At 40.9% G+C, this 26,298-nt stretch overlaps 1 protein-coding gene across 2 annotated transcripts in view; it reads left to right on the forward strand.

Annotated features, from left to right (window-relative positions):
• The first annotated feature begins 4,150 nt into the window (after positions 1-4,150).
• The window catches only part of POPDC2 (popeye domain cAMP effector 2), a 31,302-nt gene continuing 9,154 nt past the window's right edge, over positions 4,151-26,298 (forward strand). For both annotated transcript variants that reach the window (XM_072613915.1, XM_072613914.1), the window contains exons 1-2: positions 4,151-5,233; positions 22,495-22,603. In XM_072613915.1, the coding sequence (XP_072470016.1) occupies positions 4,743-5,233; positions 22,495-22,603 (600 nt within the window). In that variant the 5' untranslated portion in view covers positions 4,151-4,742. The remainder of the gene's footprint in view (positions 5,234-22,494; positions 22,604-26,298) is intronic.

Here is a 26,298-nt window from a genome sequence, read left to right on the forward strand (position 1 = left end):
ACTTTGAACTCAGGTCTTTCTGACTCCAGGTCCCAAATTCAATTTACTGGGATACTTTATCCCCATCCCCATCACTTTGTCAGTTCTTTGAAGACAGGGAACATGTTTCATCTTTGTATCCCTAGTGCCTAGTACAGTGCCTTGCACATAGTAGGCACCTTTTAAATATTAATTTAGCCAAGCTATCGAATATTATTCTAGCTAAAAACTCACTGGTATATGGGGCAGCTAGGTGTGCAGTGGCTAGAGCAACAGTGCAGGAGTTAGAAGGACCTGAGTTCAAATCTCACCTCAGATACTTGACACACACTAGCTATGTGACCTTAGGCAAGTCACTTAACCTCAACTGCCTCATCCTGGGTCACGTCCAGTCATCCTGATGAATATCTGGTCACTGGATTCAGATGGCTCTGGAGGAGAAGTGAGGCTGGTGACCTGCACAGCCCTCCCTCAGTCAAAAACATAAGTCAAATGCAAGTCATGTCATTATTTCTCTGATGGCATGGTCTTCTTCAGCAATGAAGGATGAACACACACACACACACACACACACACGTATATGAAATTGGAGATGGCAAAGGGGATTCCCAATTGTCATACTACCATGTGTAGAAATAGGCATATCCATAGAGATTGGCAAACTCCAAAGAGTGGGTGGGGTAGATATCTAAAAGGGTACAGAGTTTGGTAGGAAAGAAGGAATGAATGAATAGACGTGAGAACAGGTGAATGGTCAGTAAGCAGTCACAAAATGCTCGTGTTTCTTTAAAAGACCAATGCCAGCAATAATAGTATGTCAGGTATGCTTACTGGGAATTCAGCCCAGAAAGATGACCTACTTTGAAATTCTATCCCATGCAGAGGCTTAAGACTGGCAGTTAAAAAAATTGCTTTTTTGGCAGCCTCAAATGTATATGGATAAAATGGAAAATTGTAACTGCTTCTTAAAATAAAGGCATATAAGGTAGGGGGATGCAAAAGGAAAGAGATAGAAATCCCCTGGTTTAACTACTGAAATGCGGGCATGTAATCTATTATTGCCGTAAGGAAGGGACGTTTGTCCTCTTGTCCTATCCTTTCTTTCTGGGGACTTAGTTTCCTTTTTCCACGTTATGGTGGCATTTTTTATCTTTGCATTTCTAGTACCTCTTATTTAGAGCCCCACAGGATGGTGAGGGTGGAGGTTGTGTGTGTGTGTGTGTGTGTAAAGAAAGTCATTTCCTGCCTGGTACATGTGAAGGTTTTATTTCTCAGATTATCTTCTTTCACATCATGATGTGGTACATTCTCATTATTTTAGATCTTCTGGATTCAAAACTTGCTCAAGCTTCCCCTTGACCTCACTCCCTGGCTCGTGGTTTCCCTCTCTCTTGTCAGTGGAGACTTCAGAATCTACGTGATGACTCCTAACACCCCGGCTTCCCAAGCTCTGCACCTCAGCTATACTTTAGCCAGCTATCAGCATGGCTACATCCTGGATCTCGTCATTGCTGTTCGCTACCCTTGAAGTTTATTCACCTCCAAGACCTCAAATTGCAATTCCTCTCTCTGAATTCTAGCACTCCCTCACTTCTGCTTATTCAGATCCCCTTAAAAGCCTTTCTTTGACCCTGCTGCTTCCTTGTGTTCTCATCACGCCACTCTCTTCTGATGCATGAGATGTGGCCATGTGTACAGTATTTGGAGCCCCTAACTGGAAGTGCACTATGTTCAACAAGATAAACCAAAATAAAATGAATGAATGAATGAATGAAGCAGCAAAACAGGCGCAGCTAGGTGGTTGCAATGGATAGAGTTCTAGGCCTGGATCAGTAAGACAAATTCAAATTAGATGCTTACTAACTGTGTGACCCTGGGCAAGTCATTTAATTTCTGTTTGCCTCGGTTTCTTCATCTGTAAAATGGGTTATAAGAGCACCTACTTCCCAGAGAAGAAATAAGAAAATATTTGTAAAGTGCCTGGTATGTGGTTGGCACTATATAAATGGTAGCTATTGCTGTTTAGTCATTTTTGGTTGTGCCTGACTCTCTGTGACTTGACATTTGGAGTTCTCTTGGAAAAGATACTCAAGTGGTTTGCCATTTCTTTCTCCAACTCATTTTACAGATGAGGAAACTGAGGCAAATGGGGGTTAGGTGACTTGTCCAGGGTCTCACAGCTAGCAATTGTCTGAGGCAAGATTTGAACTCAACTCTTTCTGAGTCCAGGCCCTGTGCTCTGTCCACTGCAGCACCTAGTTGCCCACTGGCTATTATGACTATTAGCCATATCAACAGACACTGTCTTCATTCAGTCCTAATGAAGGTAATCAGAGCATCAGAAGGCCTATTTTATAGGTAAGAAAACTGAGGTACAGGGAGGTGGACATTTATCTGAGGTCCCTCAGAATCAGTGACCAAGCCAACCCTTGATGTCAAGTTCAGTTTCCCAGTTTAGAGTCAATTAATCTGCCTCCCAAACTGTGTCTATCTTTGAAACTGGAACAGAATCTTTGTAAACATCAAAACCAAAACATCTATTTATATGCTGCTTTTGATTTAGAATGTTTATATAGAGGGAAATAGAGGAGGAGGACTTGGCTCAGGCAGCCCAATCACCTTTGTAACTGTGACCTTTTGATTCCAGAAACCGTAATAATGAAGATGCTGACATTTACGAGGCAGCTGGTGGCTCAGTGGATAGAGCACTGGGCCTCAAGTCCGGAAGACCTGAGTTCAAATTTGGCCTCAGACTCTTACTAGCTGTGTGACCCTGGACAAGTCACTTAACCCTGTTTGCCTCAGTTTCATCATCTGTAAATCGAGAAGGAAATGGCAAACCTCTCTAGTATCTTTTCCAAGAAAACCCCAAATGGGGTCATGAAGGGCCAGACGTGACTGAAAAATGACTGAACAACTGACATTTAGATAGTACCTGAGAATTTACAAAGTACTGCATATGTGGGGCTAAGAAAATTGTATTATCCTCACCACATTTTGTAGAAGAGGACTAGTGATTCACAGTGGTTCATTGGGATTTGGGGACTGGAAAGGGACCTTAGAGGTCATGTAGAAATCACCCACTCGTTTTACAGATGGAGAAACTGAGTCCTAGAGAGGTTAAGTGACTTGCCCACCATCGTACAGGTAGCAAGGGGAGCAGTGCAGGGACCAATTCTAGGAATTAAGATTTGCAGTTCCAATGTTATTTCCAAAGTACGCCAGATGGTCCTGAGAAATCAGCCTGGAATGAAAACTTTGTGTCTAGTAATTTTGTTTTGCAAAATGGAAGTGATACAATGGAAAGAATTCTAGATTTAGAGCCAGAAGGCTTGGGTTCAAATGCTGGCTGTGCTGCTTCCTGCATGACCTCAGTCCTATCACTTGTCTTGGCCTTTTTGTTTCTTGCTGTTCAGTTGTTTCCCAGTTGTATCTGACTCTCTGTGACGATATTTGGGGTTTTCTTGGCAAAGAGACTGGAGTAGTTTGCCACTTCCTTCTCCAGCTCATTTTACAGTTGAGGAAACTGAGGCAAACAGGGTCAAGTGATCTGGGTTTCCTTAAAAATAAGGACTTTGGACCTCTAAATCCATGATTCCAGGCATTTGAAAAAACAAGGAGATGAATCACCTCTAACACCCTGGCCATTTCTAAATCTTATATTCCTATTATCCACTGGCCAATGAATAAGTATTTGTCAGTGATGCTGGCAGTTTAGTGGAAGTTGAATTCAAAAGAACTTACTAGAGCGCACACAGACAACACCATTTTTTTCCCTAAAATACCCTCATATTTTTGTAATATGTTAGAAAATATAATATTCTGTCTTATTTCTAATATTATCTCCAAAGAGACGTTCAATCATCCTCAGGGGAACACTAGACAAAAGAGACTAAGTATTGCTATAAAAGGTGTTTTCTCGACTCCTAAAACAGAAACTATTGGTTAAAATGTATAGATATAATATATTCTGGAATAATCACTTCCGATTATATTGACATTCATACAAGCTTGGAAATCTTTTACTTCCATTAACAGTAGTGAAAGACAAGGGAATCTTGATGGAGAGGAGGTACATTTCACTATTTTCTAAATAAAAGGGTTACTTCTACTCCCTTCTAATGCTTTCTCCCCTCACTTATGCTTGGGCTTATCTAATTCTCCTGAACTATGTTAAGTGACCTTTGCATGCCTGCCTGCCTGCCTGCCTGTCCTACTGGTTCCTGCTTTTTCTCACCGTCCCTCCGCCTTGCATTCTAATTCCAAACATGGTATCCAAGTGGGGTCACTCCTATTTCCGTGGCCAAGAGATAGGCATTCCAAGTGAAACACGTGGCATGCTCTCACTCTCTTTCCCCTTACTCTCCCTCCTGCGAAGCAGTGTACTGCTTGAGACTGGCTTTCTTCAATAACCTGGAGAAACTATAGTCACAGGCCATATGTATTTTTTTCTAATGCAAATTTCTTGAGGGTTTTTTTTTCCTTCTGATTTGAGCAGTTGGATGTCGTTGCCAAGGGCCTGTAGCCAAAGAAACCCACCAGGGCCACTGTGGGAAGCTCCTTAATTCTCCAGCCTTTGGACTCTGACGTGCTTTTTACTCCAAAATTGGGCTGAAACTTTCCCCTGAAGAAGGTGATCTGAGTTGGGCCAACAGGTTGCTGGGAGGTGAGAAGGTTTTTAGAGTCTGATTCCTTTGTTTTCTTGATTTCACATGTCAGGGCAGTTTTAAGCCAAGTACCCAGAGACTAGACCCCTCTGAAAGATGGGTCACAACACCACGATCTTGGACCAGCTTCTTTGGCAGGTCCCCCTGTGTGAACGCTGGAAGCATGACACAGAAGGGGCACTTTATCATCTTGCCAATTGCTTCCTGCTGATGGGCTTCATGGGTGGAAGCGGGGTCTATGGTTGTTTCTATCTCTTCAGCTTCCTAGCGACTGGTTTCTTGTGCTGTGCATTGTGGGGCTGGTTTTTTGCCTGCGGACTGGACATCTTTGTCTGGAGTTTCCTGATGTTCATGGTCTGCCTGACCCAGCTGGCTCATTTGGTGTACCAGCTTCAGAAGAACGTTTTTGTGGGAGAGTTTGACTACCTCTATAAGACCCTGTATCTGCCCTTACGGGTACCCCTGCAGATATACAAAGAAATTGTCCACTGCTGTGAGGAGAGAGTCTTGTCACTAGCTACTGAGCAGACCTATGCTGTGGAAGGTGAGACACCTATCAATCGCCTTTCTCTGTTGCTTGAAGGCAGGTAAGTCCTTTTTCATCCTAATTCCTTTCGCTTTGGAAAAGACTTCAGAACCCCTTTCATGTGAAGGGAAAGTAGCTGCACCTGGAATCGTAGAAAGAGCATTTTATTTGGAAGCAGAGGGCCTGGGTTTGAATTCCATATTTGCTGTTTAGTAACTGTGAGAATGAGAAATTCAGCGAAATTCAAGAAACATTTAGGAAGTGCATACTACATTCCACATACTTCCATGTTCTTGGGATATAAGGACAAAGATGATGGCCTCTATCTTTGAAAGGCTGATTAGGAAATCATAACAGTTGTTAAAACATTTATATAGTTCTCTGAGGCTGCAAAGTGCTTCATGTATCCTTCTGAGGTATAAAAGTGCAGGTCTAACAGCATCACACAGATGGGTAAATATAAGGTGATTTAGGGACAGAGAGAGAGCATACTAACAACTGAAGGAGCCAGGAAAGGCGTCACGGAAAAGGTGGTACTTCAGTTGAGCTTTGGGGGAAGAATTCTGGAGCCTGGTGGGCTTGGAGTCAGGGAGACCTGAGTTCAAATCTCACCTCAGTCCATTTCTAGCTGGGTGATCCTGGGGAAGACACTTTGAGCCTCCGTTTTCTCCTCTGTAAAATGAGAATGATAATAGTACCCACCCCACACAGTGCCTGTGAGGCTTAGCCATGAAATAATGAAGGTATTTTGTTGTTTTTCAGTCAAGTCTAACTCTTCATGACTCCACTGGGAGGTTTTTTTTTTAATTAAATTTATTTATTTAACTTTTCACAAAATTTTGGGTTACAAATTTTCTCCCCTTTTATCCCCTCCCCCCCCAAACACCAAACATTCTAATTGCCCCTATGACCAATCTGCTCTCTCTTCTATCATCCCTCTCTGCCCTTGTCTCCGTCTTCTCTTTTGTCCTGTAGGGCCAGATAGTTTTCTATACCCCTTTACCTGTATTTCTTATTTCCTAGTGGCAAGAACATTACTCGACAGTTGATCCTAAAACTTTGAGTTCCAACTTCTTTACCTCCCTCCCTCTCCACCCCTTCCCTTTGGAGAGCAAGCAATTCAATATAGGCCAAATCTGTATAGTTTTGCAAATGACTTCCGTAATAGATGTGTTGTATAAGACTGACTATATTTCCCTGCATCCCATCCTGTCCCCCATTACTTCTATTCTCTTTTGATCCTATCCCTCCCCATGAGTGTCGACCTCAAATTGCACCCTCCTCCCCATGCCCTCCCTTCTATCATCCCCCCCACCCTGCTTATCCCCTTATCCCCCACTTTCCTGTATTGTAAGATAGGTTTTCATACCAAAATGAGTGTGCATTTTATTCTTTCCTTTAGTGGAATGTGATGAGAGTAGACTTCATGTTTTTCTCTCACCTCCCCTCTTTATCCCTCCACTAATGAGTCTTTTGCTTGCCTCTTTTATGAGAGATAATTTGCCCCATTCAATTTCTCCCTTTCTTCTCCCAATATATTTCTCTCTCACTGTTTGATTTCATTTTTTTAAAGATATGATCCCATCCTCTTCAATTCACTCTGTGCACTCTGTCTCTATGTGTGTGTGCGTGTGCATGTGTGTGTGTGTAATCCCACCCAGTACCCAGATACTTAAAAGTTTCAAGAGTTACAAATATTGTCTTTCCATGTAGGAATGTAAACAGTTCAACTTTAGTAAGTCCCTTATGACTTCTCTTTGCTGTTCACCTTTTCCTGGTTCTCTTCATTCTTGTGTTTGAAAGTCAAATTTTCTTTTCAGCTCTGGTCTTTTCATCAAGAATGCTTGAAAATCCTCTATTTCATTGAAAAACCAATTTTTCCCCTGAAGTATTATACTCAGTTTTGCTGGGTAGGTGATTCTTGGTTTTAGTCGTAGTTCCTTTGACTTCTGGAATATCCTATTCCATGCCCTTCGATCCCTTAATGTAGAGGCTGCTAGATCTTGTGTTATCCTGATTGTATTTCCACAATACTTGAATTGTTTCTTTCTAGCTGCTTGCAATATTTTCTCCTTGACCTGGGAACTCTGGAATTTGGCCACAATGTTCCTAGGAGTTTCTCTTTTTGGATCTCTTTCATGCGGTGTTCTGTGGATTCCTTGAATATTTATTTTGCCCTCTGGTTCTAGAATCTCAGGGCAGTTTTCCTTGATAATTTCATGAAAGATGATGTCTAGGCTCTTTTCTTGATCATGGCTTTCAGGTAGTCCCATAATTTTTAAATTGTCTCTCCTGGATCTATTTTCCAGGTCAGTTGTTTTTCCAATGAGATATTTCACATTATCTTCCATTTTTCCATTCTTTTGGTTTTGTTTTGTGATTTCTTGGTTTCTCATAAAGTCATTAGCCTCCATCTGTTGTTCCATTCTAATTTTGAAAGAACTATTTTCTTCAGTGAGCTTTTGAACCTCCTTTTCCATTTGGCTAATTCTGCTTTTGAAAGCATTCTTCTCCTCATTGGCTTTTTGAACCTCTTTTGCCAATTGAGTTAGCCTATTTTTCAAGGTGTTATTTTCTTCAACATTTTTTTGGGTCTCCTTTAGCAGGGTGCTGACCTGTTGTTCATGCTTTGACTTCATGTCTCTCATTTCTCTTCCCAGCTTTTCCTCCACCTCTCTAACTTGATTTTCAAAATTCTTTTTGAGCTCTTCCATGGCCTGAGCCCATTGGGTGGGCTGGGACACAGAAGCCTTGACTTTGTCATTTGACATTGTTCTTCCTCATCAGAAAGGAAGGGAGGAAATGCCTGTTCACCAAGAAAGTAACCTTCTATAGTCTTATTTCTTTTCCCTTTTCTGGGCATTTTCCCAGCCAGTGACTTGACCTCTGAATATTCTCCTCACACCCACCTCGCCTCCTGATCCTCCCAGCCAGTGTTTGGGGTCTGAGATTCAAATGCTGCTTCCAGCCTCAGGGCTTTTGGCGGGGGCAGGGCTGCTATTCAGTGTGAGATTAAGTTCAGGTGCTCAGGTGGGGGCAGGGCCGCCTCTCAGGCTCAGTTCCCTCAGGGGGTTTATGCACAGACCTTCAACAATGGATCCAGGCTCCTGCCTGCTTTGGGAGCCATTGTCCACCTCCACCTCCCAGCCTCTGCCTCCCGAGGGGGCCCGAGCTATGGGGGCACCCCACTCCCCTCTCGACCCGCCAAGGAGACTCTCTCACCGACCCCCTGTTACCTGTGGGTGGAGGGACTTGTGCGGCCGCTGGAGATCCCGTCCCTGAAGCCTGCTCGGATCTGTTCCTCTCGGTGCCGTGGCCGCGGCAGGTCTGGGCTGGGCTCCGCGTCTGCAGCGCAACAGACCTTTTGCGAGAGGTTTGCAGGTCCCTCTGGAACAGAAATCTCCTTCGCTCCACTGTTCTGTGGCCTCACTGCTCCAGAATTCGCCGTGAGTTACTTTATACAGATGTTGTATGGGTTATGGGTTCAGAGCTATGTGTATGTGCGTCTTTCTACTCCGCCATCTTGGCTCTGCCCCCAGAATCTGGGAGTTTTCTTGGCAGAGATACTGGAGTTGTTTGCCATTCCTTCTCATTCTACAGATGAGGAAACTGAGTTAAGTGACTTGCCCAAGGTCACACAACTAGTAAGGGTGTCAGAAAGATGAGTCTCCCTGATTCCAGGACTGTCACCCTACCCGCTGCACCGCCTAGTTTCTCTCAAAAGTGCTATGCAACTGTCAGCTAGGGTGATGCTGATGAAATTGACGAGAGGCAGAGAGGAAAAGAGTGTGCATTCCAGGCATAGGAAATAAGTTATGGGAATACATAGAAGCTGGAGATAGACGATTGAGAGATTGGGAGTAGCTAGTAGTCTAATTTGGATGGAACAGAAAGCATGAAAAAGAATAATGTGAAGTACAGCTGGGCAGGCAGTTAGGGAGTAGACAGATTATATAAGGCTTTCAATGCTAGATGAGGAGTTTACATTTTATCTTCAAGGCAGTAGAGAGCCCCGGAAGGTTTTTGAGCAGGGGAGTGATATAGTCAGACCTATGCCACAGTAGATATTTTTGCAGTTGTGTGGAAGGGTGATCAGAGAGGGGAGAGACTGGAAGCAAGAGTCCAACTACAGAGTCAGTGACCTCAAAAGCCATCTAGCCCAACCCCCTAATTTTACAGATGGGGAAACTGAGGCTCAAGGAGATCAAGCAACTTATTTATAAAAGTAGTAAACATCATGGTTCAGGATTTGAACCCAGGTCTTCTAACTCCAGGGTCAGAGCTCCTCCCTCTGTAACACAGCACTTACCCCATAGTGATATATGTGACAAGGCCCTGGACTAGGACAAGGGTCCATGATCTCTGAGATATTATGAGGGTAGAATCAATAAGACTTGACAGATAATTGGATATAGGAAGTGAGGAAGGTGATCAAGGTGATCAAACTGGGGTGACATGTTGAACCTGAGACATCAACAGGACATGCTGGGGGGGATTTTTTTTTTGCTTGTTTGTTTGTGGCAATCAGTGTTAAATGACTTGTCTGGGTCATACAGCTAGTATCTATCTGGTACTTATCCGAGGCTAAATCTGAACTCAGATCCTCCTGACTCCAGGGCTGATGCTCTATTTACTACACCACCTACCTGCTCCTAAGATAGACAGCTATTCTCAAATCAGTGTAGAACTTAAAGAGAAAAACTAAGGCTGGCTATTTAGATTTATGAGTCAATTGTGTAGTGATGATAATAGAACCCGTTGAGATATTCATACTTAGAGCCAGATGTAAGTCCTGATTCTAGAGTCATAGAACCTGGGTTCAAATCCTGCTTTTGACAACTTACTACCCTATATGACCTGGGGAATGCCACTTAACTTCCCAGGGCCTCAGTTTCCTCATTTGCAAAAAAGAGGGGATTGAATTATATGACCATTGAGGTCATTTCATTTCTAGATCTATGATACAGCAAAGGAAATAGAGGACTAGTCAAACTGGTGGGACAAGAACCAGGAGATCACAGAGTCCTGGAATTGAAGGAAGCAGAGAGTATTCAGGGGTGACCTGGTCAGCCATTTTGGAATCTGCAGAGGGCTTCAGGAGGATGATCTATGGATCTATTTCTAATGTCTCTGAATTCCTGTCCTGCACTATTGATGACTTAGGATTATGTGCCTAATAGGCATCACAAACTCAACACGTCCAAGTGAGTACTCATCCTCTTCTCCCTCACCCCCAAAACCATTTCTCTTCTAAACTTTTCTACTTTTTGTTGAGGGCACTGTTTTCCTTCTGGTCATGCAGGTTCACAGCCTCAGTATCATTCCTGACTCCTTACCATCCCCAAAACAACAAAAAGGTCTTTGTATTTAGTGAATAAGTGATCAGCAATTTCAGTAGAGTGGTAGGGCTGGAAACCAAATCACAGGAAGCTGAGAAGTGATTAGATGATGAAAACATAGAGGCAGAAAGTATAGACATGCCTTTTCAGGGGTTTTGCAGTGAAAGGGAAATGACAGACATGGTGATGTCTTGAGAGGATGACATGGATAACCAAAGGTTTTTTGGATGCTGAGGGAGATGTGGGAATGTTTGTAGATAGCAATGAAGGTGCCATTTGAAGGGGAGACATATAAGATGAGAGAAAGGGAGGGAATGATGGAGGTCACAAACTCCAGGAAGAGGTGGGAAGGGTTAGGGTTGAGTGCTTATCTTTGGCAAGGCAAAGAACTTTCTCATCCTTAGAGAATGGAATAAAGGATAAATATGGGTAAGAGATTTTGAAGTATGGAATAGAGGAGACAAAGGAGTTTACAACCCAAGGCTTCAATGGAAACCATTCTCAGGAGAGGCGGTGGGGAGGTCATCAGCTGAGAAACAGAGGTATGGGAGTTGAGGACAGCTTCCAAGGAGAGAGGGGAAGTTTTATAGAAGTTGTTATGGGGAAGAGGAAAATAGGTCAATGAAGGAACAATGAAAATTTTGCCAAACAGAAGCAAGTGTTGAGTTGAGATGAATTTGTAGCATTCCCAATCAATGCCATCAAATGACTTCTTCCCATGTTCAGCATCCCAGAAATAGGAGCCGTAAAGGCAGAGGGTTGGTTGGTCTGCAATTAAAGACTGGCAGGATATGAATGGAAGTTGGATAAAGGGACAAGGGATTCAAGGGTAGTAGATGGTGTACATTTTAGTTAAGAAAACAAATATTAACGATAACATCAGTTTTGACAAAATATGATTAACAACAATGTATTGAAACTCAGTATGGCATAGTAAACAGAGAACTGGCCTTGGATTCTGAAAAAGCTAGGTTTAAGTCGACATATACTGTCTATGTTATTATAGACAAGCCATTTAACTTTTCAGTGTCCCCAACCAACTCCTTAAAATGATAAATTGTAAGACAATTTCAGATCTGCCATGGTAGAGGGATTTCTAGAGGAGAGAGACCAAGGTAGATGATTAGGAGGAAGCACTATAGCCCACGTTCATTCCAAAAAGGTCTGGGAAGGGTACCTGTCCAAATGTTTTTGTTTGTTGTTGAGTTGTTTCAGTTGTGCCTGACTTTTCATGACCCCTTTGGGAGTTTTCTTGGCAAAGATACTGGAATGGTTTACCATTTCCTTCTTCAGCTCATTTTCCAGATGAGGAAACCGAGGCAAAAGCATGGTTAAGTGTTTTGCCCAGGTCACACAGCTAGTAAGTGTCTGAGGCTAAATTTGAACTCAGATCCTTCTGACTCCAGGCCCAGCATTTTGTGCACTATGGTATCACTTAACTGCCCAACATGGCCAAGTAGTAATCTGAAAATCCAAGGAAAAAAGAGTGTTTACTTACCATTCTCTAAACCAGCAAAATAAGTACTACTGCTGCTACTATTAACAAACTGGCAGATAGCACTCTAAAGTGTGCAAGATCCTTTACATATATTATCATATACATAGTCATCATTTACATGTTATTTAATTTGTTTGCTGAAATCATAGGTCTGGACTTTCCCTTTCCTCTCTTCCACAAAATTTCCCCCTTTTCCCATTTCTGTGCTGATGCAACTCCATTGCTCTGTTGTAGGTATGGATTTTTTCCTGACTAATCTAATTTTGAAGGGACCTAAGTGGGTCAGCATTCTTATATTCCTTTTTTTTCCTTTATCTCCTTTCTACCTCCTCCATGAAGCCTTCCATGCTTTCTCCATTCCACAATGCTCGTTCTTTCCTCAATCCCCCTGCATTTACAAGTTACATCTTGAGACCAGGGACTATTTCATTTTTTTCCATTGTATACCCAGTACCTAACTTAAGGCCTTACATGTAGTAGGTGCTTAAACAATGTTTGTTGAGTTGAAATCCTATTTATTAGTTGTGCGATCAATCTCTCTTTCCTTATCTCTCAAAATGAAGGGTTGGACCACATGGTCTCTGAGTTCCCTTCCAACTATGAACTGATGAACAGCATGATTCTGGGAGAAAAGAGGAAAAAGACATGTTATTCACAGTTGTCTCCATTGAGAGTTTAATGAAAATATCTAGCTCATTAAATTGTAGGCCTTTAAACAAACTGGTTAGAAACGGCTATTTGTCAGGGTCAATGAGAACTAATACCCATGATCAATTCAGAGGTAGAAAACCCTGTGGTCCTTTATCAAATTGTATGATTATGCCATTTTACAGCTAGATGTGACTATCCATCATCAATTGTCATTTATTGATCATACACTGTCTGGTACAGCACTAAGATGGGATAAAGGGACAAATAAAAATTGCTCCAAGGGTCTTATACATTGATCTAGACAGACACATATAGGGTGCAGATGAGAAAGATTGGTCTAGACCAGGGGAGGAGAACCTGCAGCCTCAGGGCTACACGTGGCCTTCTAGGTTCTTGTGTGGGACCTTTTGACTGAGTCCAAGTTTTACAGAACAAATCTTTTTACTAAGGGGTTTTGTTCTGTGAAGTTTGGATTTAGTCAAAGGACTGAACTTGAGGACCTAGAGGGCCACAGTTTCCCTACCCCTGGAGACTTTTCACTGGTCTGTATAGGGCAAAGCTGTCAAATACATGGCCCACAATACCCCCAAGTACTGTCCAAATCAGATTAAAATATAATTGGGAAATATTTGACAAAATAAATAAAAATACAATAAAACACGATAATATTACAGTTTAAACCTAAGTCAACATTCGTATGCATTGTTTAGTAGACCTCGTTTCTATTTGATTTTAACACTACTGGTGTAGGGAACTCCCAGCAAAAAAATTCCCCTGTGACCGAGTAGATCAGCAATTATTCTGTAAAGTATTGTGTAATTCTGAGAGAATTGCCTGGCACAATGAGAGCCTAATTTCAGGGTCTCACAGCCAGCTTGAATAGAGGTAGGGCTTAAACTCCCACCTTCCTGACTCTGAGGCTGGCTCCCTATCCACTACACCATGGTTCCTAGGCACTGTGCCACTTATGAAGTATTTTATTCACAACCATCATGAGGTAGGTAATTCAGAAATAAGAATCCCCATTGTACAGATGAGGAAAATAGATTTAGTGAGATTACTTCCAAGAGTCACGTAGTTAGGAAGTGGTAAACCCAAGTCTTTTTGCACAAAGCGGGGGCTCTTTCCTCCAAAATCTATTATTTCCCTAATAGCCTCTCAAACTCGCCAAACAATTGTGTTGGTAGAAAGAACACAAAAGGTTTACATTAGGGAGTGCTGTTGTAAGGAAATAAACAAAAATCCAAATTCACTACCTGTGACTATAAGCAACATTCTATTCTGTACAGGCAAGTGGAGGATCAAGTCTTCTTTTAGGTAAAATCAGAATGTAGCAAGTAATTTACATGCTCCATTAAAAATGAAATTCTGGAAATTTGTATTTGTAAATCAGTTGTTTAAAACTTTTTTCCCCATGCAAATGACAATGGACAACTATAACAATTTATTAACAGTTTTATTAACAATTTAACAATGATAGGTTCCTAGACCAACGTACAAAAGCCCATGCTACAGCAAAACACAACTAGGGAGCAAAATAAGGAGTGATGAGCCTGGAATCACAGGATCTGAGTTTGAATCCTCCCTAGGGCTCAATTTTCTCATCTGTAAAATGAGAGGCTTAGCCTAGCTTGCTTCTAAGGTTCCTTCCTCCTTTGAACCTGTAAGTCCATGCATTTTATGTTATATTCCTCCCTTTTTATCTAAATTCTCAAGCTAGGGGAAAAAAATCCCACTTTCTTTTGCTCTTGGAGCTAGTAAAAAGGGAAAGAACCCCAGCACTCATGGTTGTTTAGTAAAACCACCTCAAATTTAGCAATCTATAAGAATTTTCTATTCTGGGTTGGTTTTTTTTTTTATGTGTCTCATCTGGTGGTTGTGAAGTGGTTTTTCTTCCTTACCATATTAGACATTATTATATTCCATAAACTTAAATATTTGATTTGAAAAATGAATCATGCTCAGGGTTTCCACAGAGGAAACCAAGCAAATTTCCCTTTTTTTGAGGCCACAAGGTCATTTCCATGAGTGAAGAATTTATTAGGTCATAGCAACTCCTGAAATCAATGAACTATTAAGACAGAGGAACTAAGATCTTCTGGAGTGAAGGAAGTACTTACACAGAAGAAATTACAGATATTTTGAAATAATGAAGTGTTAAATAGGGTATTGTGTCTTCAGGTTATGAGAGTAAGAGAGGAGTTGGACCCATCATCCCTTTGAGAGTATATGCCATATGTATGTATTTTATAAGATAACTGTATTCATATACAGAGCTATTATTACAGTAGGAAAACCAAGGGTTCCCCTCAAAATTTGGGCTTGGGGGTGCTGATAGTCCTTAAACAACTGAGCTTAGTACCTAGTTATCAAGAATAATCAATTTAGGGGCAGCTAGGTGGCACAGTGAGTAGAGCACCAGCTCTGAAGTCAGGAGAACCTGAGTTCAAATCTGACCTCATGAACTTACTAGCTATGTGATCCTGGGCAAGTCACTTGGCCTCAAATAATCAGTTTAAATAGAAGCTATCAGATAATTGGCACTAAATGCTTGACCATACTCCAGATAAACAGCCCTATGCCACTCCTTCATGATTATCTTGGGTGCAAAAATGTCCAATTATAACTTTGTTCATATGCAATATAAAGTATCATTAATAAAATATAACAGCTTTAGGGTGTTTTGGGTCCTTTCCCACTCCTGAGGCAGCTGGAGGAGGAGCCAGTACAAATTGATTAGCAGAGCCAAGGAAATGAAGCGAAAGGGGTGGCGTGTGAAATTCAACTCTGCTGGGTTGCAAGCCCGTATACTCAAAACCTAACTCAAGGCTCATTTTCCCCCCTCCTTTTCCCTTCTGCCCTCTTTGATTCTTCATATCTCCCTGTCCTCATCCTCATTCCCTTGCCTTTCTAATCACCCACAATACAATTTCCCTTTCCTAGTTCAAAATCTTATCACCACCACACCCAACAGCTTTACACACACTTGTTCAAACCTGTCCTAAGGCCTATTTTGACTTCTCCTTTCCTCCCTGGCTCCTTCATACTTTACTAATCCCTGGTTTATTCGATCTGAAAAAAATTAATTTTACAGACTCTGACATAAACACTATTTGTAAAAAAAAAAAAATGCCCAAACATTTATCTGAAGGTTTCATGCTGTTGCTGATTGTCTCTAGGGATAATCTAGTGGATACTTTTACCAGATTAATATCATTGGGTTTCGTGCTAAAAAATGGCCTTAGAGGTCATCCAGTCTTAATATCTTAAATCAATCCATAAGCATTTATTAAGCACTTACTGTGTGCCTTCCCTTCCATCATACAATACATGATCTCAGAGTCATCCTCAGTTTCTCACTCTCCTTTTCTCCACATGTTCAATCAGGTGATGAGTCTTGACAAGGCTAACTCTGCAACTTCTGTTTCCTTCCTCCCCTTTTCTCCACTTGTGTGGCCAGCACCCCACTTCAGGTATTCATCACCTCTCTCTTGAGTTATCATTTGTTATGGTTCTCTTGTTTTAATGGTGCCCTACTCTTCATGACCCCTTTTGGGGTTTTCTTGGCAGAAGTACTGGAATGATTTTCCATTTCCTTCTCCAGCTTATTTTACAGATGAAGAAACTGAGGCAAACAGGATTAAATGACTTGCCTAGGGTCACACAGCTAGTGAGTGTCTGAGGCCAGCTTTGAAATCAGGAAGATGAGCCTTCCTGACTCCAGACCTGGTGCTTTATTCATCATGCTACCTAGCTGAATTATGAATTATCACAATTATCTTATGAATTATCACAAGATCTTCCTTTTTAATTTCTCTGCTTTCAGTCTTTCCCCTCTACAGTCCATCCTCCACACAGCTTTCCAAAGTGATATTCCTAAAGCAAAGATGTGAGATCATGTCACAATCCTGCTTAATCAATCCCACTGGCTACCTCTTGCCTCTGGGATCAAACACAAACACCTCCATTTGGCATTTAAAGTCCTTCACAACCTGGCTCCAATTTGCCTCTCCATTCTTATTAGATGTTACTGCTCTTTGGTCCAGTCAAACTGGCCTTCTTGTTTAAAGTCTATTCCTCATCTCCATGTCTTTGTATAAGCTGTGCCCCCATGTCTACAATGCACTTATTCTTCACCTTTACCTCTCAGAATGTTTAGTCTCCTTCAAAGCTCAGTTCAAACATCACCTCCTACATGAAGCCTTTCCTGACTCCCCTGTCTCCTAGTGCTTCCCCACAAAAATTACCTTCATTTCTACTTCATTCTTTCAATAAATGGATTAATGTTACACAGCCCATGCTCAGTTTTCTTCTTAATCCTAGCCACATAAACATTTACAGAAATTGACACATGTAATAGGTTTATTTTCAAGCCTATATTGCTAAATCTGAGCAGGTGGTCATCAGTGGGAGGGAGAGTAAGTCTAAATTTGCCATTTGTGTTGTCTCAGTAGTTACCAAAAACAAAACAAAATGAAAACAAAACCCCTCTGCACAACAAATGCCCCACTTGAAGACTAGAAAGTAAAAGCCGAAGAAGGTTTTGTAAAATATATGTATCCTAAAATAGCTGAGTTTGAGTTTTGGAGGGTGGGGAAGTGGAGAAGATCTAGGATCAACATACTTTCTAAATATTATATCTTTATGCAGTCATATCTCCTATCATCTCCTACCCTCTATCTGGGAATACAGAACATGTCAGTCAATCAACAAGCATTAATTAAATGCCTGATGTTTGCCAGAGGGCAATTAGGTGGCAAAGTACATAAAGTACCAGGCCTAGAGTCAAGAAGACTCATCTTCCTGAGTTCACATCTAATTTCGGACACTTCTTAGTTGGGTGATACTAGGCAAGTCCCTTAAGTCAGTTTGCCTCAGTTCCCTCATCTGTGAAATGAGCTTAAGAAGAAAATGACAAAACTACTTCAATATCTTTGCCAAGAAAACCCCAAAATGGAGCCACAAAGAGTCAGACATAACTGAAAGACCAAAAAATAACACTGTTTGCCAGATGCCGTGCTAGGCACTGGGGAATACAAAGACAAAAATGAAATAGTCCCCTTCTAAAGGGCTTACACTGGACAGGACAAAAATTCCTTAAGGGGATGGGGGGGAAACAGGAAGGGGAAAGGTCTATGGATAGATTTCAAGGAGACTGTGATCTTGGATTAAAAAAAAATACATCTTTATTTTTTTTTTTTACCAACCCTTAACTGAATTTTAGCATTTCTTTCAGTAATAAATTTTTAGAAAGCAAACCATGGTTCTGAGAAATCCATGACACCAAAGGTTAAGAACCCCTACTACAGTAGGAGACAACATGTAGACATACAAGGACATACAAAATAAACATAAAGGAATGGGAGTCAGGAAAGGCTTCATGTAGGAGGTGATGTTTGAACTGAGCTTTGAAGGAGACTAAACATTCTGAGAGGTAAAGGTGAAGAATGGAGTGCATTTCAGACATGGGAGCACAGCTTATGCAAAGACATAAAGCTGGGAAATGGAATTTCATGTGTGACCTATAGCAGGAATGACAGTTTGACTGGACCAAAGATTATATGGAGAAGAGTAACATCTAAAAAGACTGGAGTAGATATGAGCCAGGTTGTGAAGGGCTTTAAATGCCCAATGGAGGTGTTTGTGTTTGATCCCAGAGGCAAGAGGTAGCCAGTGGGATTGATTAAGCAGGATTGTGACATGATCTCATATCTTTGTTTTAGGAATATCACGTTGGCAGCTGGGTGATGGATCGGAGAGAGGAAATCCTGAAGGTAGAGAAACTAAATAGGAAGCTCTTATGATAACTCAGGGGAAAGAAGATGAGTATCTGATGTAGAGTGGTAGCCACGTGAGTGGAGAAAAGAGGATGGAGGCAGCAGATACTGTAGACATGGTCTTGACAAGATTGGTCTCCTGAGTGAGTAGTGGAGAGACAGACAGGAATGAAGACTCCAACATGACTCTAAGATTTTGGATCTGCAAGATTGGGATGATGATGATTCCCTTGATAGGAACAGCTAAGTTAGAAAGAAGAGTTAGGTTTGGGAGGAAAGGTAATGAGTTCTACTTTGGACATGTTGAATTTTCAGCACCTACAGTCTATTCAGTTCTAAATGTCTAATAGAAAGTTGATGATAGGGAGCTGAAGCTCAGAAGAGGGAATAGCCATGAATACATATACACCTGGGAAATCTGCATAGGCATGGTAATTGAATCCATGATAGCTGATGAAGTCATAGAGAGACGGACAGAGAATAGAGAAGAAAACCTAGGACAGAACCTTGGAAGTACATCCATAGTTCATGATAGGACATAGATATTAATCTAACAAAAAAACTAAAGGGGAGTGGTCAGGTGGTTAGTCAATAAGCATTCGTTCAATACCTGCTATAAATAAGAGCTATTCCCCAATTGATAAATGGAGATATTAACAATTTTCAGAAGAAGAAATCAAAGCTATCTATTTATATGAAAAAATCACTATTGATTAGAGAAATGCAAATTAAAACAACCCTGAAGTCCTACCTCATACCTATCAGATTGACTAGTATGACAGAAAAAGGAAAATGGTAAATGCTGGAGGGAATTAAGAAAGTAGGGACACTAATGCATTGTTGGTAGAATTGTGAACTGGTTCAGCCATTCTTGGAGAACAATTGGTAACTAATCTCCTTTGACCCAGCAATGCCACTACTAGATCTGTATCACAAAGAGAGCAAAGAAAAAGGAAAAGTTCCTATATGTACAAAAATATTTATAGCAGCTCTTTTTGTGGTGGCAAAAGGGGATGCCTATCAGTTGCGGGATGGCTGAACAAACTGTGGTATAATATGACTGATGGAATACTATTGTACTATAAGAAATAATGAGGGAGATGATTTCAGAAAAAGCTGGGAAGACCTATATGAACAGATGCAGAGTGAAATGAGCAGAACCATGAGATCACTGTACACAGTAATAGCAATATTCTCCTGTTGATCAACGGTGGGGGTCTTAGCTATTCTTGTCAATTTTATTGTTGTTTTTCAGTCACTTCAGTTGTGTCTGACTTTCTGTAACCCCACTTAGGGTTTTCTTGGCAATGATACTGTAATGGTTTGTCATTTCCTTCTCCAGTTCATTTTACAGATGAGGAAACTGAGGCAAACAGGGTTAAGTTACATGCCCAGGGTTACATAGCTACTAAATGTCTGAGGCTGGATTTGAACTCAGGTCCTCCTAACTCCAGGACTGGTGCTTTATATACTGTACCACCTAACTGCCCCATTGGTGTTGCTTTATAAAGGATGGGGGGCAGGAACTGTTCCCATTTGTTGGCTGTAGGTAATGAGACACGAAATAGGGAGAAAATTAATCTTAGAGACAGGGGATGATTTGTGGCAAATTGTCAGAAGACATAATGTGAGATAAGTGTTCCAGGGTAAAAGTAGAGAAGGCCCATTTCTTTATCAGAGAGTGAAGTAATGGAGGAGAGATGAAGGATGATGTCAAAGAGTTTTGAAATATAGAGAAGGGGGAAAAAAGTAGCATATTGAAAATGGCTTCTATTTTCTCAGTTAAGTATGAAGCAACCTCCTCATGTGAGAAGCTGGGAGAAGGGGGTGCTACAGAAAGCTTGCAAAGGGAACATTTTGAATCGCCTCCCTAGGGAAGGGTAAAGGATTGCCTTGCTTTAGTGAGGACCTGGTTGAGACTGGGCTAAAGCTATGTGGTGAGTTCAAATCTGACCTCAGACACTTCCTAGCTGCGTGACCCTGGGCAAATCACTTGTTTGCCTCAGTTTCCCCATCTGTAAAATGGGCTTGAGAAGTAAATGGCAAGCCACTGTCAAGAAAACTTCAATGGGGTCATGAAGAGTTAGAAACAACTAAAATGACTGAACAACAACAATTGAGATTAGGCAACATCTAAACTGTTGCTGGTTCTAGGGAACATGCCAGGCTGAAATGTCAATCTTGGAGTGGGGGGAGAAACTTCCTTTCTCCATTTTTTATGGAGGAATGGGTATCTCTCAACTTACTCCTGCCCAAAAGCAAATCTTTCTTTTAAAACCTTGGCAATTGTATGGCAGTGATTGTTAAACATTAAAAAATAATTTAAAAAAATAAAAAAAAAAAATAAAACCTCGGCGCTGATACCCACCACTGGTTTGAAAAGAAAAGTAAGATTACCTACTCCCTTAGTACCCTGGGACCCTTGCTTATTGGCTCATGTCTCAGAAGGAATACAGTCCCAGATATTTTCTTTCTCTCTTTATTATGCCATACTTACAGCTAAATATGTTATTCAAACCTTTAGCCAGTTTGCACTGAAAAAATCCATACTGGATTTATAAAACCTCAATACTTTAAATTTCCTTTCCTTTCAGGCATCAGTTCTCCATTCCTGATTTCACACCTAACATTCAAATAAGCAGAACTGGCAGAAGTTCGAGTGGCTATCTGGATTTTAATACATCCTGATACACATACAAAAACACCAAGGACAATACCTTTTATAGAAATAATAGTTCTAAAACTTGTGGTCACAGTCTACAAAGACACTTTGGGGGCGGGGGTGGAGGGTGGCACTGGAGGATAGAGAGAAGGTCTTTGATCACTATCATCAAGTCAGATGGAAAAAATAGCTAAGGGTCATTCCAGACATGATTCCTGATTACATTGTCTTCAGTGCCCTAGCTCAGGGCTCCTGTAGGTTGCTCCCAGCCTCCCATGTACCCACAATATCATCTGCTTTCTCCTTTTTTTTTTTTTTGCTGTGCGTGTGTGTGTGTTTCACTTGCTTGGTTTGGTTTCCACCTCTTTGACCTACATACACTTTCTCCAAAGATTAGAGTCAAAGACATTCTAGGTAGTTTCCCCTCAGAGGAAATATGAAATCCTCTTGGAAATTCTGGAAAGCAGACCACAGGCAACACTGATGTTCTTGTCCCCCTTGCTCTGTTTCAGAATGTTTTGGCAGACTTCCAAAAGGTGGGTCATACATAATTTTGTAGTGGATCCAGCCACCATAGTTGTATGACTCCCTCCAGATCCATTCAGTCCTATGTCCAAGTGAGAAGAGGAGACAGATGGTGGAATTCATCCAGGGCCAAAGTTTGGCAAGGTCCAAGCAATAAGAGGATGAGGAACCCAGAAGAACAGTATGATGTTGAACTGTTCAACCATAGGGTCAACACTGGATTGGCTCCACTGGAAGGTCTCTATTTAACCCAGGTGTAGATAACCCTAGAATATTAGAGATGGAAAAGACCTTGTGTAGTAAATACAGAAGACAGCTATGTGCTCAATGGATAGAGTGCTGGGCCTGGAGTGAGGATCTGAGTTCAAACTCAGTCTCAGATACCTACTAGCTGTGTGACCCTGGGCAAGTCACTTAACTTCTGTTTGACTTTCTCCACTAGAGAAGGAAACAGCAAACCACTTCACTATCTCTGCTAAGAAAAATTCCATGGACAGTATGCTCCACAGGGTCACAAAGAATTGGACATGACTGAACAACAAATAGGATATGACTCTGTGTGACCATGGGCAAGTACTCTGACTTTTCCTAAGTTCAGTTTCCTAATTGTAAAGTAAAGGCAATAATATATGTAGTGCTTCCTCCCAGGTTGGTTGTAAGGCTCAAATGAGATAAGTATGCAGAGTACTTTGTAAACTTTAAAACACTAAAAAAAGGTCAGCTGTTTTCTATTTTCCCTTTCTTCTGCAGTTTTTATAGATGACCAAACTGAGGTTTAAGTGACTTGCCCAAAGTTGTACAGCTAGTTAGCTGAGAGCTGGGACCAGAACCTGAATTTCTTAATCCCTATTTTTTTTTTCCATTCTTCAGGATTCGTGTGAGCCAAGATGGACAGTTTCTGCATTATATCTTCCCCTACCAGTTCATGGACTCCCCAGAGTGGGAATCATTGCAACCATCTGAGGAAGGGATATTCCAGGTAAATTGGAGACCCATTGGAATGGTTGTTATAGAATAACCTAAATTAATCTGATTGGTTGATTGGTTGTTTGAACAAATGAATCAATGAATGAATGAAAAGGCATTTATGATGCATTTACTAAAGAGGACATTGGACTTGGAGTCAGGAAGACCTAGGTTTCAATCCTGCATTAGATACTAGACATCTGTGTGACCTCACGTGTGAAGATGAGATAGATGGTGTGGTAAAGAGAGCATTAAACTTGAAGACTGGTCAAACCTCACTTAATTTCTCTGTGCCTCAGTTTCCTTCTCTTACACAATGTCTTACATAATAACAGCACCTACTTCCCAGGATTATTGTGAGGATCAAATGAGATATTTGTACAGTATAAATGCTACCTTTTACAAGGAAGCTTTTCTTGATCCCACATCTCCACTCCAGCTATTAGCCTCCCCCACCATTACCTTGTATTTATTTTGTATAGAGCATATGTTCTATATGTATTTTTCCCCCAACAGAATATTAAGTTCCTTGAAGGCAGAAGCTGTTTCATTTTTATCTTTGTATCTCCTGCATCTAATGTGGTACCTGGCACATAATAGGTGCTTAATATATGCTTGTTGATTGAAACAAAGATAATTAAAACTTGGCCCTTGTCATCATGGATAGGACTGTGAGAAACTACTATCTTATTTGGTCTTCACCTGGGAAGTAGTTGATAATTATTATTTCCATTTTACAGATGGGGCTTTGTAAGGTAAAGTGACTCGCTCAAAGTCACATCAGCTAGTAAATGTCTGAGGCAAGATTTGAACTCAGGTCTTCCTTACAATCTAGCACTCTATTTACTGTGCCACCTAACTTCTATGACTATTGATGCTGGAGCATTCTTTTGCTGTCCCCTGATCTATCTGAGTGATGGTAGCAGTAGGGTGGTTGGATGAAGAGACTGAGGAGCACTGTGAACCCCAGAGATATTGAAAGACATGGAACCACCTTTTTCCCAGATAGCCCCTATGTGCCTAGCATGTAGGAGCATGAGAGCAACAGCTGACCATCACAAAGCAGATGTGACCCTAGTGGACTTAAAGGTCATTCATTCAGCAAACATTTATTAAGTGGAAGTATTTACCCTGTGAATTTAAGAAACAGAATGTAAAAAGGAAAGTTTACTGGATTTGGAATAAGAGCTGAGTTTGAGTGCCAGATCTATCCCTTGCTCTGCCATGATCATGGGTTTAACCCCTCTGAGACTCAGTTTTCTTATCTGCAAAATGGGGGTGATAGTATCTGTGCTACTAACCGTACAGGGTTGAAAAAGGAGTGAAAGGAGAAGTAGAGGCAATGAATGGAGATAGCTTGAAGAAATTACTGAAAACCAGTGTGGTATAGTGGAAAGCAACACTGGTCTTAGCGTCAGAAAACATAGGTTCGACTCCTAACTCTCTGGTACTAGCTGTGTGACCCTGGTCAAGTCACTTAATCTCATAAACTACGATTTCCTTGTCTAGCAGATTATTGTCTCATCTCTCCTCCTTCTCACGACCAAATTCCTAGAACATATTGCTTCTTCTCATTGCCGTCCCCTTCCTCTCCTCTCCCTCGTTTCTCAGCCCCTTGTAAAATGTTTTCCAGTTGTATAACTCATCTGAAAGGGCTCTTTTTTTTAGATTTTTTTAGATCAAATCTCCCTAATAAATGTAATAAAGACATTTGTGAAATAAACATTTTTTATTTTAAAATTTAAATAAAAGAAAGAGCTTGTGTTTCTCATCTTACTTAGGTTGAAAGTCCAGTGGCTGTTCATAGACCGGATTCCCATACTGGTTTGACATGGTCAATTTCTGACGTAGGTGGCTTTGCCCTCGTTACACAGACTGGTGTTTCCTACTCTCTCTCCTCCTCCTCCCCCTTTTCTGAGAGCTCACCATATCCGTCTTATTTTCCTTCTTTGATCTCTTTGGCATATAGACCTGGTAGTGATATCACTGAGTCAAAAGCCATAGACATCTGAGTGACTTTGGGGACATAGTCCCAAATGGCTTTTTAGAATGAGGTGAGCAATTCCCAGCTCCATCAAGCAAACATTAATACATTTATTTTCCCAAAGCTCCTCCATTTGCCTTTTTTTTTTTTGGTTGACTTTGAAAATCTGATGGGTGTGAGGTGGAACCTGTTGAAGTATACTGCCATCCTCCTTTCAATCTGCAGACTCCCAACCTCAGAGTCACCCTGGTCTCCTTCCACATTCCCAATCGGTTGCCAGATTTTGTTGTTTTTACCTTGATAAATTCTATTTCATGTCTCTTCTCTCTTCAGCCACTAACCAAGTTTGGGCCCTTGTCACCTCTCAACTCAACTATTCCAGTAGTTTCCCAATTGATCCTCCTACCTCAAATCTGTCACCACTACAATCCATCCTCTACAGAGCTACCAAAATGACTTTCCTAAAGCCCAGGTCTGACCGTGTCACTCTCCTACTCAACAAATTCCAATAGTTTCCTATTACCTCTAGGAGCCAATATAAGCTCCTGTGTTGGGCATTTAAATTCCTTCACGACTTGGTTCCAATCTACCTCTCCAACCCTATTATACAAAATACTCCCATTCATGTCATCTCTGTCCAACTAAAATGTCTTTATCACTCTTCTTCATATTCAATACTCCTCCCTTCTCCTGGCTTTGCATAGGCTACACCCTGCTTAGAATACACTTATTTCTTACCTCTGCCTCCTTGAATCCCAAATTCTTTTAAAAATGCAGCTTAACTTACCTCCTACATGAAGCCTTTCCTGATCTGGTGCCCCCACCCAGCTGCTAGTGCCTTCCTCCCCCAAATTATCTTGTATTTTTTATTATAAATGTGTATATATATTCATATATATATGTTTTATCTCCCCAGAATATAAACTCTTTGAAGTCAGGGGACTATTTTGCTTTTCTCTTTGTGACCCCAATACCCAACAAGAACTTGGCATATAATAAGCTCTTAATAAATGTTTGTTGATTGACTGATTAAGCTATAAAATTAAAATAACTCTTATGCTATTTGCCTTAAGGCTGTTGTTATTGTTAAGAAAGTCTTCTGTAAAGTACGAAGTACTATAACATATGAGTTGTTATTAATGTATGTCTGCTATGTGTAAGATGTTCAAGTTTTTAGCACGGAGATATGTTTTGCATGACTATACGTGTATGATCTATATCGAATTACTTGCTTTTTCAATAATGAGGGAAGTAGAGAATTTAGAACTTAAATTTTTTAAAGAGAATATTAAAAATTGTTTTTACACTTAATTGGGGAAAATAAAATATTTTTTTAAAAAGATGTTTAAAAAGTAAAAAAAAAAAGATGTTCAAGTCTTTGGAAGACTGGCCTAAACTCATACTGTTAGATATAATGCCTCTGCTTCCCACAGTGACATGTATTTGCAAAGAGACTAGCTAGCACTAAGGCCAGTGACTAGGACAATGAATGTTGTATCCCTAGACAAGGTTTAAAATGTGTTTTTGTTGTCCAGTTGTTTTTTAGTCATGTGCAACTCTTCATGACCGCCTTTGGGGTTTTCTTGGCAAGATACTAAATTGATTTACTATTTCCTTCTCCATCTCATTTTACAAATGAAGTAACTGAGTCATACAGGGTTAAGTGACTTGCCCAGGGTCACATAGCTAGTAAATGTCTGAGACTGGATTTGAACTCAGGAAGA

This window comes from Notamacropus eugenii, chromosome 5, assembly GCF_028372415.1.
Source record: "Notamacropus eugenii isolate mMacEug1 chromosome 5, mMacEug1.pri_v2, whole genome shotgun sequence".
Lineage (NCBI taxonomy): Eukaryota > Metazoa > Chordata > Mammalia > Diprotodontia > Macropodidae > Notamacropus > Notamacropus eugenii.